General features: G+C 34.1%; 1 protein-coding gene across 1 annotated transcript; it reads left to right on the top strand.

Annotated features, from left to right (window-relative positions):
• Positions 1 to 1,986: 1,986 nt before the first annotated feature.
• Positions 1,987 to 16,319, top strand: acer2 (alkaline ceramidase 2). The gene is made up of 6 exons (XM_079238240.1): positions 1,987 to 2,315; positions 2,672 to 2,786; positions 5,767 to 5,908; positions 6,590 to 6,727; positions 13,842 to 13,979; positions 14,370 to 16,319. The coding sequence occupies exons 1-6, from the start codon at positions 2,202 to 2,204 to the stop codon at positions 14,554 to 14,556; spliced, it is 834 nt and encodes a 277-aa protein (XP_079094366.1). The 5' UTR covers positions 1,987 to 2,201; the 3' UTR covers positions 14,557 to 16,319.
• The last annotated feature ends 1,737 nt before the right edge of the window (positions 16,320 to 18,056 follow it).

The following is an 18,056-nucleotide window of genomic DNA, read 5'->3' as shown; positions in this document are numbered from 1 at the left end:
GTGATGTCATGATTTTATTTGACAAATCATTTACCCATTTACCACCCCCACCCCCAAAAATACAAAATACGAAGCTTGACACTTATTCACATGTTTTTTTAAAAAAAAAAAAAATCAAAATAAGATTAAAGAATTCTATTGTCTAATTTTTTCTTTATATGAATTGTAATGATAAGTAGTGATGACAGTGTAGTATTTAATACAATCAACATAAATAGATTACTAAGTGACGGAGCCTGAATTAACCAGAGGCTGTCAGAGAGTACTTACGAGAGCAAGATAGTTATCATCCCACTCCACAAAGAGGAAAAATACTGTTTATCTAAAGTAAACTATCTTCTCATTTATACATATTATAGAATATTTTACAATAAACTATCACGTTATAACGTGATATGTTTCACGTTTTTACAATAAACTATCACGTTATAACGTGATAGTTTCACGTTTTTACAATAAACTATCACGTTATAACGTGATACGTTTCACGTTTTTACAATAAACTATCACGTTATAACGTGATAGTTTCACGTTTTTACAATAAACTATCACGTTATAACGTGATACGTTTCACGTGTTTACAATAAAATCATCAAGTTATAACGTAATAAGGCCCAAACTTTTTTTTTTTATGAGGATGACAGCTCTACGCTTCCGTAGAATGGGTGTCTGTCATGGTTTGGATTTTTTGTGTCTTTTTAGTGGTGGCTTCCTGCGTTATTTTGTAGTTTTCCTTGTTTAGTTACCTCATCTCTGGCTTCCTGTTTTGCTTTTTTGTTCAGTAGGCTCACCTGGACTCAATTAGTTGATTCATTACACGTCTTTTTCTGTTTCTGTCTGCATTTATAGCCCTTGGTTGCATTTCTGGTTGCTGGTTCATTATGTTTGCTTCTTGTGTGTTGTAGTTGTCTGCCTTGGATATGTTTATTAAAGTCACTTTTTGGTACCTACTCTGTGCTTGGGTCCACACCGCCACCCTCACCGTGACAGATTCAGACTCTGCACTAGTCTGTCATGGAGCAAAAAGAGCCAAACAAACTAAAAGAAGCCTTGACTTGTCAGTTAGTTTGACCAAAATAACAAGATTGTGGATATAAGCAGCTGAAATATCTTTATGACATTTTCCTGATCGGTCACATGAATGATTTTCTCTACAAATATATGTTGTACACTCATTATATCTAATAATTTTTTGGGGTTGTGTGAAGTGAAGCTAATATTTGTTTATGTTAGAGTGACAAACATTAAATTCTTCTTAATTTTTAATGAAGTCTATCAAATAAAGTTCCTGCACTACTGATCAAAACAAACAACAACATCAAGAACTAAAAAAAAAGGGGAAAACAAAAACAAACAAACAAACAAAAAAAAACCCTCAATAGTTTAGCTGTTACACTTATTCTACATTATATCATGGCAGGTCATTTTAAACCTCTAGCTTCTAGTGCAAAACAACATGATTTCCTTGGAATAAAGATGAAAAGGAAATCTAAATAATACCAGTATAATATAGAAAGGATTTTAATATAACCTAATATTTTTGAGGAAGTAGCTTACTCTTGGTTTTAATTCTTATAAATTTACTACTATCACTATTACTGCCGGTACTATTACCACTAACTACACCAAACCCAATTACATAGATAAAAAAAAAAAATCATATCATTTCATATCATATCATATCATATCATATCATATCATATCATATCATATCATATCATATCATATCATATCATATCATATATTATATTATATTATATTATATTATATTATATTATATTATATTATATTATATTATATTATATTATATTATATTATATTATATTATATTATATTACTTCCGGGTGGACATGACCAACCAACGCGTTTAACCGAAGTAGGAAGCAAGCAGGAGAGTATCGTTTTCTGCACGTGAACACTCTTTGATTTTGAGCGAGCAGCTGTCAGAGGACGAGGCAGAGCGTCATGACTAGCAGGAGGCTTTGTGGAGCGAAGGATACCCTGAAAATGCAGAACAGTAGCGATCTCTTTAAACAACTTCGGTGCACGATACGTGTCAGGATTCATACACCAATGTGTAGCGCGTAGCCGAACATATAAGTAATCGCTCATTATTGTTTTTTTTATTAATATTATTTAATCTACTTAAGTGACAGCGGAGGACTGCGCTGCACTGTCCATCCGACAGAACTAGTCCAGACATGAGTAACATCAATCTGATGTTTTGGGACCAGTTGCAGGCTGGCAGCTCCGAAGTGGACTGGTGTGAAGGCAACTACCTTATTTACCCCAGCATCGCTGAATTTTACAACACGGTCGGTCTAAAAGTCGCTGACTTGTAGAAAACGATGTTGCTTTGCATAATGCAGTTTTGTTTACAGTCGCAGCTCTTCTGCCTTTGTTTAGCTGTTCAATGCGCTGCTTTCTTGCAACCTCTTATTTTATTTTTTTTTTATCACCATGCTAGCTACAACTAGCTGTCACTAACACTGTCTTTGAACAGTCCTGCTGCTTTTCATCACGATGTTTATCGTTAGCAACACGTTAAAAATGTTGTCCCCATTTTTAGCTGCAGTGAGAAACACACAGTGATCAACATGTTATTTTGTTATGCTCAGCTCACGTGATTGTTTTTTTTCTCATAGCTTTCCTTGTTTTTTGTCCATTTCAGATCAGCAACATTTTGTTTTTTGTTTTGCCACCGATATTAATGTGCTTATTCCGCCAATATGCAACACATTTCAACAGTGGGATTTACCTCATATGGATTCTACTAGTTGTTGTTGGTAAGTTAATGGCCTCTTTAACATTACACATTGCTGCTATTTTCTATAGAGAAGATTATACAGGGAGTTTCCAGATTAAAATGTGAAATTAGGAAATAAATAAATAAATAAACGGCCCCTGTTTACTTTGTGCAAGATGGCTGTTTAAGGCAGTTTTCTCTGTTCTACATGCTTTAGAGTACTTTAACACACCTGAATTTGAGAAACACTGGTTTTAATGTGTTTTTGTGAATTTAATCTGTCTTTGTTTCTCAGTATAATACCAGACTGAGTTCATAGATTTAAGATTAGTACCCTGTGGGGGTCCAGACCACGTGGTCCAGGATGCATTTTCCTCTTTGCTGGTGAAGATAGTTTTATGTTATGTTATTAAACAAGACGGTCCCTATACATGAGATACATGGGGTTTATTAAAATGCCACCATAAATCCTCTGTGAGAGCTTTAAAAAAATATCCACAATATTAAAGTCATAATAAATGTACCGCAACCGATCAAGAATGAAGATAGTGCTTTTATTAGTCAGTATTTAGTTCATCTTTACAAAACAAAAACAAAAGTTTTTATTTTAAATTGAAAATTGAATTATTGGTTTTAGTTTCTTATTAATTTCTAACTTTATTATGAGAATAATCATAATGAGAGAAACTTTAATAGCTATTTTTGTCTTTTTATTCTTTATTCTTTTGTAAATAATAAAACAAAAAAGATCATTAAGTAAAAGTGAAATAAGAGACAAGTTACACTTATGTTTAATATCCAAACTAAATGGTTTGTCCTTCCTACAACTTTAGCCTGTGCTGATTCTTTTAACTCTTCCTGTGGTGAAAATAAACATATAGATTTCCACACAGTATTCAGGTCATAAATGGCGCCTCTCTGTGTGAAAGACAGCAGCAGTGCCACATTGGCTCAGGGCTGTATTGAAAACATTCAGGTGCGCTGTCAGCAAAGATAACCTGACATCCCTTCACCCTGTTTCTGAGAGGTCAGCTCAGTGGTTGTCAAAAAGAAAACAAGCAGCTGTTGAACACGTTGTGTAACAGTACAACTTGTCTTGACGTTGGTTGTCTCCTACTTAAAGCCTGGGATCACAATAAAACGGAAGTCAAATCTGCCTCCCTGGAGCAGACTGGTCTCCTCATATTTCCTGTCCTGTTTTGTAATGAAATCTTTGACTAAATTACTAAATTATTTCTTTAATGTGTTATTGTGGGGTCAAATGATTCCCATCTTATTCCTCTATGCTTTTCTGTGATGACCTTTGACCTTTGATGAAAACGCAGGAAAAAATGTTTTAATATAAAAAACGCAGTCAGCTGCTTTCCTTTAGTTTAATTCATTGGTCTCATCTCTGTATGAATGAGGTTATTCACAGAATTGGATTTATTTCCATTGCCAGATTGTTCCTGGTTGCAGTGATTAATGCACGGCTACAACATTTCTTTTAGTATTAATAAATCTGACGATGGCCGATATTGAAATGTTTCATTAAAACCTTTTTTTTCTGAAAATTTCCAGTGTCTGAAAACACTAGAAACATTAATATAGTCATTTGAGATGTTAAACTTCCACCTGTTGTCGTATATTCTTGACTTTGTCCTTAAGTTTATCAGTATTTGCTGGAAATCATTGTTTGCTTTTGTTGCATCAGGTTTGAGAAGCTTAGCTGGTGTTTATAAATATTTTCAGCAATACATCATATTGTCCTTTTTTTTTTTTTAGGTTTTTGGTAACTAAAAATCATGTTCCCCGTAACTGAGGTGTAGGTCACATGTTGGGATGAGAAACAGCTGCAGCATGTCCTTGAAAGTGACAAATGGAATCTGAACTTTTTTCCCTGCTTGAGCAAGAAAAAGGCTTGCAGAAGTTTAATCCATCATGAGGTTACACTGATTATTTACTTCTTTAAGTGTAATCCGTTCATCTTTTTCCTTTTTTTTTGCTTAACTTAATCCATTATTGAAGAGGTTATTGGCTCATAGTCGGTTGTGACTGAGAGCAGCAGGGTTAGATGAGGAAAGGAGTCTGTTAACATGCTGGCATCTTCTGCAGCCCCTGTTATGACAACAGATTATGCTGATAATGTAAGGTCTGTTGGGCTGAGATAACAAAGGCGCACAGACTGATCCATCCTCCCACTGCATGTCAAACTTACTCTTCTTTCCATCTAGCTCTTTAAGCACAAAGGTGCCCTGCCAAGTTTTTTTTATACATATATATTTTCATCATCTTACCACGTGATGAATGCATTTCCTTTCCCATAAAACATTTATGATTATAATGCATAAAAGTTTGAAACCAACATTGCATCCATCTTTAATAGCATGCTGATTTCTTCTTGCCTGCCTTTTGTTGACCCATTTTATATGATATGTTTGAATTGCTCCTGCTCAGAGGAGACATTTTAACCTTCTTTAAGTTTATTTGCTAATCTAATAAATGCCCAAAAAGAGCCATCAAAGCAAAAACAAAGGGCGTGTTCTTCTGGCATTTATCGGCCAGCCATCTGGAGTCGCGTAGTCTCACAGATCCCGGTTGATGAACCTGACACAGCGCCCAGTGTTGGCATACTGTTTGTAATTACACACGTTTTTCTACTGGCTTATCAAAGTTTGCCAACCGTTATTCTTTGCCATTTCTAAATTGGCAGCCAACTCAAAGTTTCCTCTTGTTCTTTTTAATCTAAAAGTTAAGGCTTGACCTAGTTATGTAGGTCAACAAGGTATTGGCTTGCTTTTAGTCCATCGTGGACGTGATTTATTGATCTTACAGCCACAGTTTATGAACTTTACGCCACTCAGTAACACTTCACCTAAGTTCAGAGCAAAATAAACAGTGTCCCGAGAGCCCTAACAGCGCTTGATCTCCTTCAGTTGGATGAGTTTGATGTTTTAGGACATCATCTCTGTCATGTAGCCGTTTAACCACACAAGAGTCGTTTCAGGTAATGTTTTTGTGTTCCTATTCCTTTCTCCTAGGTATTGGATCAACTTATTTTCACGCCACCCTCAGCTTTCTTGGCCAAATGCTGGATGAGTTGGCGATTTTATGGGTGCTCATGTGTGCCATTGCCATGTGGTTTCCCAAGAGATACCTGCCGAGGATGTTCAGGAGAGATCGGTGTGTTGATTTTACAAAGATCACTTGTACAGGCTCAAACTGTTATAAAGATTTCATAAACGAGACGTTGGTAGCTTTATGTGCATACACACTTTCAATCTGTCTCCATGTATGCAGCTGATAAACAGTAAAAAAAAACAAAACAAATGAGTGTGTTTAGCCTGGTGTCTTAATATAACAGTCTTTAGACAAACCAACAGGTACATTTTCAGTTTAATGCAGGCCACTGGTTTGTCACATGATATGTCTATTGCTATGACTCATCTGTTTAATAATAGGTCTGCCCAAAATAGCTGACACTAGTAAAAGCTGCATCACATTTCTTCACTTCTCTTTCCATTGTCACAGAGCTGTGACAAGTTTAGAACATTTAGATTGTAAATTTGATTTTGTGCGTCAAATGTGTGACCTCTTAATTTTGTCTGCTTTGTTATTTTATATCCACGTTCGAGTTATATTCTCATTACTGTTCAAAATAAACAAGTGTGGTGCTTTCCACTTTTAGGCTGTTGCTTCACGTGTTTTTTTCTGGTCTTTGATCATTTCTGTGTATGATTAAGTGTGCTATCAAGGTGCTTTTTGAGAAAAGTTGGACTCATACAAGCATTTCTTGTGAATTTTACAAGTCTGTTTTTGGAAACTAGTAACAAATTCTACTTATTGTTTTGCTTCTCCACGTAGGTCGAGGTTCAAAGTGGTCGTTGGCATTTTGTCTGGGATCACCACCGGGCTGGCCTTTGTTAAACCCGTCGTCAACTCGCTGTCGCTCATGACTTTGGGAATCCCCTGCACAGCACTGCTCATTACTGAGCTTAAAAGGTTAGCAGAGTTTCCACTGAGATAAACCTGATACTAGACTGTGATACTTTGACATACTTATTATAGCAGCTGAGAATATAAAGTAATAACATGCATTTTTCTGTAATGTGCCAGGCATCGGTTAAATAACAAAGTCAGAATCTAATAAAATCAATATAAACAGTGCAAGGTCAAAGATGGCACAGGAGACGCTCCTCACTGGTCCTCGCTGGATCTTGAGTGAAACCTGAAACTTTGCAGTCTGAAATAAACCCTCAGGGTAAAAAAAGAAAAACAACAGTTGCAAACATCCACAAGAGAAAAGACAGGGGGATCTTCAGCAATTACATTCACGTCTGGGAATATTTAGAATATCACATCTAGGAGGACACTGGTCAGTCACATTAGCTCGTTTTTTGCTGACTTGGACTGGAATAAGTTTGTGATTCTCCTCATTTCAATCAGACATGATTCACAGTTACTTCAATTTCTCCCAACATGTATCGGGTCTCCATAAAAAACAAACAAAAACCTCTACAGGCAAGAATATATAGTCTTTTAGCTCAGTGGTAGAAGTTTTTGTTTTCTTCCATTGTTGTTGTTTACGTTTAGATATTCTTCTTCACATTGTTTCACTTTAAGCCAAAAATAGCATTAGCAAAATTGCTAATAAGCGATGCAGATTTACACTGGAATCTGGCAACTGGAAAGATAAAAATGTGAAAGTGGATGACAAATCAGCTTTTTAGATGGGTCAGGTGTGAGAGAGCAGAGGAAAAGACAAAAAGAAAAAAAACTTGGGGGGATATCACCTTACAGAGAGAAATTCATTTGTGGTTTAAGGAGGTTTTGAGGTGAACTGATGCTGCTTAAAAGTGATTCATCAGTTCTATACAAAACAAGTAAAAACTGCTTTGCTTCTACAGATTTCCCACATTTAAATGCAGATATCTCCTTTGTCACACAGTTAACTCTCATATTACCACAAGTTTGAACTTTGAATTGACAGCTGAATATCTAGCCTTGACTTTGTTGTGTTCAGCTGCTGCAACGTTTAGTTTGTAACAAAAGACGAGGCAACAGCGTCAAGATGTAACGACTGTACACAACAGTACATCACCAGCGACTTTTAACCTTTTGTACTTTGACTCTGATGACATGCTTTCTGGTACAGACTAATAATAGCATGCTATAATGTGACAGAACATTCCTGAAAACAAATTCCATGTTCCTTTTGTGTGTGTGTGTGTGTGTGTTAATGCTTTCCTCTGTCTCTGTAATATGGATTTTTCTTCTGTTCTTTCTGTTTCCCACAACCTTCACTAACTCACCACTCCGTCCTGAAACCTGAAGTCATCTATTGTTCCACTTCTGGGTAATTCTTGACATGAATGCTGTGCAAGTCATCTATTGAAGCTGCTTGTTTTTGTTCAGCTAAGTGGGACAGAATTCCTTACTGACAGACCTCTGCCCACACACTATCTTGTTGTTGATTGCATTTTTACAGTATGACTGTTGGCCTCTGTTCTGGTCACTTCCAGGTGAACAAAAACAAGTTTCCCGGAGTTTCAGAACTGCAGCCCAAATATTGCATAAAGTAGAAGCATTTGAACTAAAAGGGCACACCATTTCCTTATAATTAGTTATAATTTTATTCCAAATGTTTTACAAAAATAGCAAAAGGTTTTCTTATGTTTATTGTAAATTAAATAATCTTTTATGTAGAATAATTATCTGTGGAATAACTGAAGTATTAGTGGTCATCCACAGCAGTAAGCACATCAACGCAGATGCAGACAGACCATGATAATTATAAAAATATATAAAATAAGCACTAAACACTGTACTTACATTTATGGGGGGAGGACTACCACTCCAGTTGGCAAGCTGAATATTCATAGGGTCAATAATCAATAGTTTTTGGCATTTTGTTGGCTTCGTTGACTGATGATGCCGTGTGAGTTGGTCTGGCTATTGACAACTTCCTCTGTGCTCCTCACAGTAACTGGATTTGGAATCAGAAAAAGGAAAACCTGTCTCCTGATTTGACTATCAGATGAGCCGTATTAAAAAAAAAAACGTTGGTACATCTGAACTGAGCTGTAGAAAATAGAGCAGATCAGGATGAACTTTTAAAAGGAAAGTTTGAGGAATGTGACTTTTAACCATCTGGATATTTTTGACTTGCCCTACAAGATGACTAAGAATCCTAAGAAATGGTAGAAAAAATGTTCCAGAAGCAAATGTTTATTTCTGTAAAAATCTGCCCCATTAATGAACTGTGTAGAGTTTAAAGTGTATATGGGGATGTGAAGCCATTTCCTCCTCTCAGGACCCATCTGCTTCTAAATGCAATCTAAAGGCATAATCTATGCCTGCCATACCAACAAAAGGGTACAAACATGGGAGTACATCCTTCACAGGGATGTAATTACTACCTTCTTGCATGCGACTCCTTTCTCCCTTCTAGTGATTAATCCAACAAAATCCCAAACACTGAAAGATTATGTACATATAAAAATGCAAAGCTCATTTTGTTTGATTTCTGTTTATTATTTTGAATTTATTATATTAACAAGTTAGTTATTCAGATCTGGAAGACCGGGAGCTTTTCAAACATGTTCTGATCCAATGAGCTACTTCCTGTCTGTGCACTGGAGTGGGTGAAGTGTCAGACTAGGACCCCCCCAGACAGGACGGCTGACTTCTCCTCTGCTTATCACCGTCTTTCTTACTTAAACTCTCCGTCACTTTGACCAATGCTATCTCCAAGGCGGATTCCTCATTTCATCTCATGTTTCTTATCGTTCAGTCTTGTAATTTGAGGTTTAACGGTCACAAGACTCCAGAAATTGAGCTGCGTGCTGATGGTTTTTGTCAGTGTATGTTTGTTGGCAGGAAGGGGTGTTGGCTGAATCAGGTCAGTATGCATGTCACATCACTGAGGCGGCAAAGTGGCTTTGTGCCTGATGCACAGTCAGGACTTTGTCCTGTGGGAATACAGACTGAAACACATGCAATGTGCTTCTGCCCATGAAGACAGTTTAATAGCCCATTTCCTTATATTTCTGTACTTCCTGTCGCTAATGACTGACTGTGACACTTTTCCTGTCTCCTCTCTGAACTAGTTATGTAAGAGTGAGAATGAGATGTTTGCAGCTGATCAGCTGGACTATTTCATTTAGAGTAAAGTTACATTCACAAGAACTCAAACGAGATTTCTGAGTTCAGTAATGTCAGATTTCACTTTTAAACATAATGTCTTTTTTTAGAATTTTTAGACATTTAGCAGCTTTTTGCTGTTTATGTCACTAAATTCTTAGCATTAAAGCTGCATTAATCAGTATCTGATTGTATTACCCCTCAGCTCAGCTGAGTAGCCTGCTTTTTATCAAACATTGACTGTCACTGTTGATGTTCCTGCTATATAATACATATATATAGCAGACACGTGTGTGTGTGTGTACATATATATATATATATATATATATATATATATATATATATATATATATATATATATATATAAGATGTATCAGATTTCCAAATATAAAGGTAAATGTGTTGCATGCCTAGCAAAGATTACTATTTCTTCCATTTTTCAGCAGTTTTTAACACCACTTCTCTTAGAAGTGCATCAGCTTGTAAGCACTTTGAGTTGAGACTTTCTGTTCTTGTTTGGGAAAATTTCTCACATTCTTTCTTCAATTGATTAGTTCTGGGGTGCTTTGCATGCTCTGCTCTTTTGAGATAAAACCACAGATTTAGCTTTGATGAGACCTTTTGGCTCACTGCGCCAGAAGAGGTTTATTTAATCTTTATCTGTCAGCAAAATCCATCAGCCAGGTTTAAGCATTCATTTGCAAACTTGTTCTGAGATGCTTTGTTGGCCTCACTTCTTTAAAATTTCAGTGTATTAGACAGGTACTGTCACTGCAAACTACAAAATAGGAAACATTTCCTACTTAGTATGTATAAAAAAATATTTTTGTTGTTGTTTTTGGCCTTTTATCTCCCACTTTCTTAAACGTTAAAGAAAAAAAAGTTTGTTGATCACAATGCTGAAATATCAGAGCTGAATTATACTGTTTCAAATATTTCATTTTTAGGGACCTTATACAGATCACAGTTTTACAGTTAATCAGATATTATGATATCAAATAAATTGCAGAATGCCTAATTATTCATTGTTTATTAATTTATGTATTTCATTTTAATGATGTAATATATTGAATATTAAAATGAGCCTGATGAGATTTACACAATGTACCTTTTATCACCATACAAGCACTTATCTAGTTATATAACCTGTTTTGTATTTGCACACAGATTACTGTACAGACCAGATATAAATGTGTAATTTATTTTATCTAACCTGAGGGTCTTTAGCTTGATTGTGTGTTATATAATTCACCTATTTTCCCATCTGGCCTCTAAAATGTTAAAATCTGATGGTTATTTTATTGTTCATTATATTTCTCTTGCAAGGCATTTTGAATCTAGTCTATTTGTCTTTTGCAGAATTTTATTTTTAATCTTTATAATAATTGATGCCCCAATATATGCCCCTATATGTATGTATCTCTCTCTCTCTCTCTCTCTCTCTCTCTCTCTCTCTCTCTCTATATATATATATATATATATATATATATATATATATATATATATATATATATATATTTTATATATATATATATATATATATATATTATATATAATATATATATATATATATATTATATATATATATATATATATTATATATATATATATGTATATATATATACATATATATATATATATGTATATATATATTATATATGTATATATATAATATATATATATATATATATATATATATATATATATATATATATGTATATATATATGTATATATATAATATATGTATATATATATATATATATATATGTATATATATACATATATATATATATATATATATATATATATATATATATATATATATATATGTATGTATATATATAATATATATATATATATATTATATATATATATATATATATATATATGTATATATATAATATATATATATATATATTATATATATATATATATATATATATATATATATATATTTATATTATATATATATATATATATATATATATATATATATATATATATATATATATATATATATATATATATATATATATATATATTAGTATTAAAGTTAAGATGTAAAAAAATATATAGTTATCTGCCATATTTTTATAATGTGCATCAGCATCTTGGCCATATATTCGAAGTGAACTGTATGTTCTTTTAAATGATATTTGTCCAGAAAAATCTCTGATTAAACTATAAGGAGGTTAAAGTATTTAGATGAATTTCAATTTTTATAAAATTAGTTCAAGGTTCCTGTCATATTTTATATTTAAAAGGTCCAGTAAACGCATATACAAATAAAAATATGAAAATAATTTACTGATTATTTGTGATTATGCCTGTTTAAAAATTTATTTTTTTTTCTTCAAATTAATTCAAACCCTTTCGAGCAATTTTCAGCACATTGGCAGCCTTTACATTCACCAATAACTACAAGGTGCTTTTTGTGTGTGATCTTTTTTTTTTTAACAGATTCACTGAAAACACCTTCCAGCTGACAGATTTTATGTCTTTTTTTTCTAACAAAGCTTTAAACTGAGAAAAACAAAAACAACAGATTGTGGATATGTTCTGCTTTCATAGCTGGTCTATATAGTGTCTCTGGCTACATATGTCCTGGCTCAAACTCTTAAGTCTACACAATCACACATTTCTGATTTTTGTAGTTATATTTTTGTAAGTATGAGAAACCACAAAACAAAGTTAAAAAGTAACTAGTGATTTCTGTGAAGATCTCAGTTAATTCATAGTACATTTAGTCCGGATCAGTGAGAAATGCTCTGTTTTCATGTTGCAGCTTGTTTCAGACTTGTTCTTTTCACTGACCTTATCTGTCAGAAAAGGTACACTTGCTTATTGATTAACCCAGATATTTGTTTTTGTACCATCAGAACAAAACTGTCCTACTTAAAACCATCCTGCTGTAGCTGTGGGTTGCTTGTTGTTTATGTGAGTCTGACTGACTGATTTGAAATGTCAGTAAGTCAACTTGGAGGCTTGTAGAAATATCACAGTCATCAAAGACACTTTACGAGAAGGTGTGTGTGTTTGGTTGTGTGTGTGTCACATTGTGCTGCCAAAAGCAAGCTTACTGCTGCATCAACGGTGCAGCTTGTCATGCCAGGTTTCCATGTTGCTCCCTTTGTTTAGGCTCTTGAGTGTTTACCTTGACTTTGACTGGGGTCTGTAAGGAGGATGAGACTAAGAATAGCTAATGTGTGGCACTCCAGATTAGCATGTGTTTTTAGGTCATGTGTTTATTTATGTAGTGCTTCACTCTGTACATTCAGAGCATTTTTCTTTCAAATACTTCCTTTAATATGTTAGTGGCTAGTGGTTAGTATCTTTTTTTTTTTTAAGGATTGCTTGAACTTAGGTAGCATTTAACCAGCAACCCTCTGATTTGTGGATGTCACTATGCAGTATTTTTACAACTACGGTGTAGTTGTGCTGCAAATTTTTAGTCAAACTATCATACTTTTCAACAATAGACATGCCAAAGACTTATTCAAAGAAAAGAGTAATGGACATTAGAGCTACGTTGAGAATGTATAGTCTTTGCAGTGGATTAAACAGCTATATCATGCAAGTGAAAGGTGCAAACAGCTGAAGAACCTTAGTGGTTCATTAAAAGCTGAGGCATGCAGTGATTTCTTGAAACTTGCAAACATAAATGGAAATGTAGTGTAAAAGGAAACTGGACAAGTGGAGGACAAAAGGAGACGTCCCAGGCTTAAAATAGTAAATTATCTGCAACAGCATGTAAAAGTTCTGCTTTTAAATAGGAAAAAATACTGCAGAGACCTGACGCAGAACCTGTGATTTGTATCAGACCTTTCAGTTGATCCAACAACAACAAGACAGTATAAAGATATTAAACTCCTGAGTTTAAGTTTAATGATTATGCTATTTATGTTACCATGAGCAACCTAGTTTCTGTGTTTTCAGTGTTGCACGAATTTCTCTGCACTCTTGTCACTGCAGGTGTGAAAACCCACGTGTGTTCAAGCTGGGCCTGATTTCGGGGATCTGGTGGGCGCTGGCGTTGCTCTGTTGGATCAGTGACAGGATTCTATGCGAAATGTGGTCTTCTGTTAACTTCCCCTACTTGCACTGTGCTTGGTAAGCTCAAATCCCTCTCTGAGAGCTCAGTCCTGTATTTAATCATGTGGCATTCAAGAGGGAATTGAAAACTCTGCCGTCATCACTTTACCCTGTCTAAGTTACTCTTAAAAAGTTTGAGTTTAGTTTAAACAGATAAGTTAATGTGCCCTTGTGAAGAGGAGATGATCTAAATGTTTAAAATGAAAGACAACAGGGGATTCTGCTCCACACTGGAGGGCACAAAGTGGTTTGCAAAATTAATTACAGGAATATTTTTAATGCATTTGGAGAAACATGACACTGCAAACATTTGGATCATTGACATTAAATGGAAATGAAACACTTTGTTCTTGATGCATTTAAAAAAAACAAAAACCTGTTTTATTAATACTCTTCTTGCTCTTGCAGGCACATCCTTATTTGTCTGGCTTCTTACTTGGGTTGTGTTTGTTTTGCCTACTTCGACGTTGCAACCGAGGCCCCAGAACGAGGCCCTGTTATAATGTTCTGGCCCAACGAGAAATGGGCTTTCATCGGTGTGCCATATGTTTCCTTGCTCTGCGTCCACAAGAAGTCAACTATCAAGGTGACTTAAAGGATGGCACAGCCCACCATTCTGCAGATTCCCACCAGCAAGATATTACAGCTATGCTGCCTCAGCTGGTGTTTTTTGTGACAAGAGGATTCACCAGATGCACATTATGGTCAACCACATGGATTTACCTTTTCATGCCAGGGGTTGGTGTTTAAATTGTAACAAAGCAGTGTCTTATAAGACTCTGGGGTCAAAAATATGTGTAATATAACACAGGGTTGCTCTCCAAATAACACCTCAAAGCCTAACCACCTTTACAGTGTTTTTCACATATTCTCAGGCTTCTCATGATGAGACATCATGTAATGTTTCAAGGGGATTTAAGTATTATTCTTATGCATTTAGACTTCTTCAGGCAGATTTAATAAAAAAAATTTAATAGTCTGAAAATTTAATAAGCATTATGTTGCCTTTATAGGCATTACTCTACAATCTCATAGCAATGGCAATAAAAAAATATTTTTAGAGACAATAAAGCACTGGATTGATCAACTGTGACTATTGCAGACTGCACAACTCAGCCAGTCATTTAACATTCAATAAACTAACTAGCGGGTTAATAAAATGATTAAGAACAAGAAGTGAATTCACCCAAAAGCCTTAGGCGGATATATTCCTGCTTTCAGTGCTGACTGACTCCTAATTTCAAGTGTCAGAAACACTTTAAACTTCTCTTTGCTACAGATGTGTTATGTTTTAGTTTCAGCATGCTACTGTGATTGTGTAGATTAACATAGGACAAATGTGTTTGATGCGCTCTTCTCTACATTGAGTTAACTAACAACTTTAAGCAGTTATTTTCTGGTGAATATAGTTCATTATATTCATGAATGACTGGTACCAGTAGAAGACCACCCACCCAAAATAGCAATGGACTATCTTAGAGACATTAGGTTAATCTAAAGTTAACCAGCTAATGCTCAGCTTTTAAAGCTTGACTTATTTTTTTTTTAAATTTATTATTCGCTCAGACATCTCAATTTATCAGCTGTTTAGTATTATTATAAAGTATTTAAGCTTCTGCAAAACTAAGCCTCAACCAAACAAAATGATGAGTTTTCTTTGGAAGTGTTGGATGTGCATCTTGAGAATAGGAGGAAAATTTGCTCCAACTTAAAACCAAAACCAACTTAAAGGTGCTCATTATGCAAGAATCTTCATGTTTTTCAAATCATTATATTCTTTTGCCAGTTCTCCTGCAGAGGCTTCTGGGAACTTGAATTGCAAAATTAAATCAAACAATCATGAAGGTCACAAAGAAAAAATGGCAGAAATACCGAAGTAATGTTTTTTTTTTTTAAAGTATTTTGTTTAATATAAAACTATTTTTCTTTTTTGTATAAGAGAGGTTGCCAAAACTAATGGTTTAATGACTTTGATATTACATGATGACCTTTTGTATTGCCAAACATTTTTTAAAATTTAGTATTATGAGGGATTTTGGTATGGAGTATCGGCAATGTGAAGAAACTCTTTGAAGACTTATGTGTGCTGCAAGACTGAATTATTTGTTAGGTTATGTGTATCGTGATGAAATATGAATGTCAATAGTTTGATAGGTAAGTTAGTGAATAAGCATGACATGAAAGACAAAGTGTGAACAGAATAGCTTGTGAAATCCTCTGCATTATAATGTATAGCTATGGACATAAGGTATGAATATGAATTATGTCTTCTTACTGACTTATGTAATTTAAATCTGTGTACCTGTATTACTCATGCAGAAAAAAATGTACAAAAATATTTATTTTCATAAATTATCCTGTTTTGTAACCATATATTTGTAACAGATAATGATTTTGATATTTTATTTTATGAAATAAATAATGAATATGAGCACACCGATGTTTTGTGCATGTTCAGCACAGACTTGACTTGTATGTTGAAGCTGCAGTGAGTAGAAGTTGCCACTAGGGGGCGACATAAAACCTGTAATTTAACCGTCAGTTTTCTGTGTATTAACACCATACAGTCTATGATTGACATTTAAAAGATTAAATGCTCAACACATCAAATATCACATCAGGATGATTTTAAGATGTGGGATTTTATTTTTAAAAGTCGGGGTTTTTTTTACCCTAAAAGATGCAATGCATGGCTTCCATAAAGTTGGTGTGGGCTCGACAAAGTCTGCAGTTTTGACAATTAATTATAGATTTCTGCAGGAATCTGTGGGGCTGATCTGCGTGGCTGTAAATCTCATGGCCACCCTACCAATACAGATAATGCACACTGCAGTGACTCATAAAATTGAAGTTTGATACAGCTAAATCTACTGCCATTTCAGAGAGGCAAGCCATTTCTTGTTAAGCTGAATCTCAGCTGAGTAGACAAAAACTGGACTGTTTTCTTTTTGCCACAGTGGGAGTACTGTGAAATTGTTGAATACCTTTTATGAATATTCCGTTTAAAGTTCCCTTTACGATAGAATTGAAATAGTATGGAGATATAAAGTGGAACTCCTTAAAAACAAGAAACAGGCTAAAAAAAAAAAAAAGATAAATGGTATTTATCAAGAGCAGCACAAGTCACTACAGCCACTGAAAAGAAGAAGCATCCTTCCAAAATAACTAATTATATAGGGTTGTATATTAGGTAAGGAATACGAGAAAAGGCAGTAATTTCCTCTATTAAATGCTCAGGTCAATATAAAAGTCTTGAACACATTCAGTCATTCCATTAGTTAAAGCAGGGTTGCGGATGAGTAAATAATTTTTCTGTTTTCTAAGAGAACAAACATTTTAGGTGAAGAGCATGACTAGCAAATAGTCTTTTTTTAGGGAATCCTGATAATTATGTTGTGTTTTCTTTGAGAGGATGTAGGATGTTTTATGCAAGTATCTTTATGCATAACAGCTACTTGTCCAGTTTTTATGATTTGACTGTAAATGTACAGTTGTTGCTTATGCTGTCACTTTTATCTGTTTCCTTTTCTTTTTTAGCACTTTATCCTTCTCTCATTTCCTCACTTTCCTGCATCCATATTTTTAAATGATTAAAAAAGATATCATCCAAATATGATACAAAAATACTTCTTTTTCCATTGTGCTTATAATCAGTTCATGAAATGTTGTTTTTCTCAGTTTATTTTTTTTTATGTTGACATTTTTTAATGATCATTTCGAAGTTAATGTAAAAAAAAAAAAAAAACTACAGGCAGACAATAGAAAATAGAAATAAGAAAAAGGATATAAAAAGAAAATGATAAACACAAAATGGTCTGTGACAGTAGATATGGACACAACCTAACACTGATGTGTTTTAATAAGTAATTTCATCCATTATTTCAGTTTCAATGTGTGTTGTCATTATTCATCCTCGTTATTCTCTTTTTTTTAATTTATGTAATAAAACCATTTAATTAAATATTGATCATTCTGGGTCTCCATTTCCTCGTGAGTGGAATTTGATTTATATAAATGTGCAATTAATTATAATTAGCCTTGACAATATCCAACAAGATTAACCGGTTTGTATGATGTAGTTTTATTGCCATTTAT

This window comes from Telmatherina bonti, assembly GCF_933228915.1.
Source record: "Telmatherina bonti genome assembly, chromosome: 3".
Taxonomy (NCBI): domain Eukaryota; kingdom Metazoa; phylum Chordata; class Actinopteri; order Atheriniformes; family Telmatherinidae; genus Telmatherina; species Telmatherina bonti.
The sequence above is the reverse complement of the archived record's forward strand: the minus strand, read 5'-3'. Positions and strand labels throughout refer to the sequence as shown.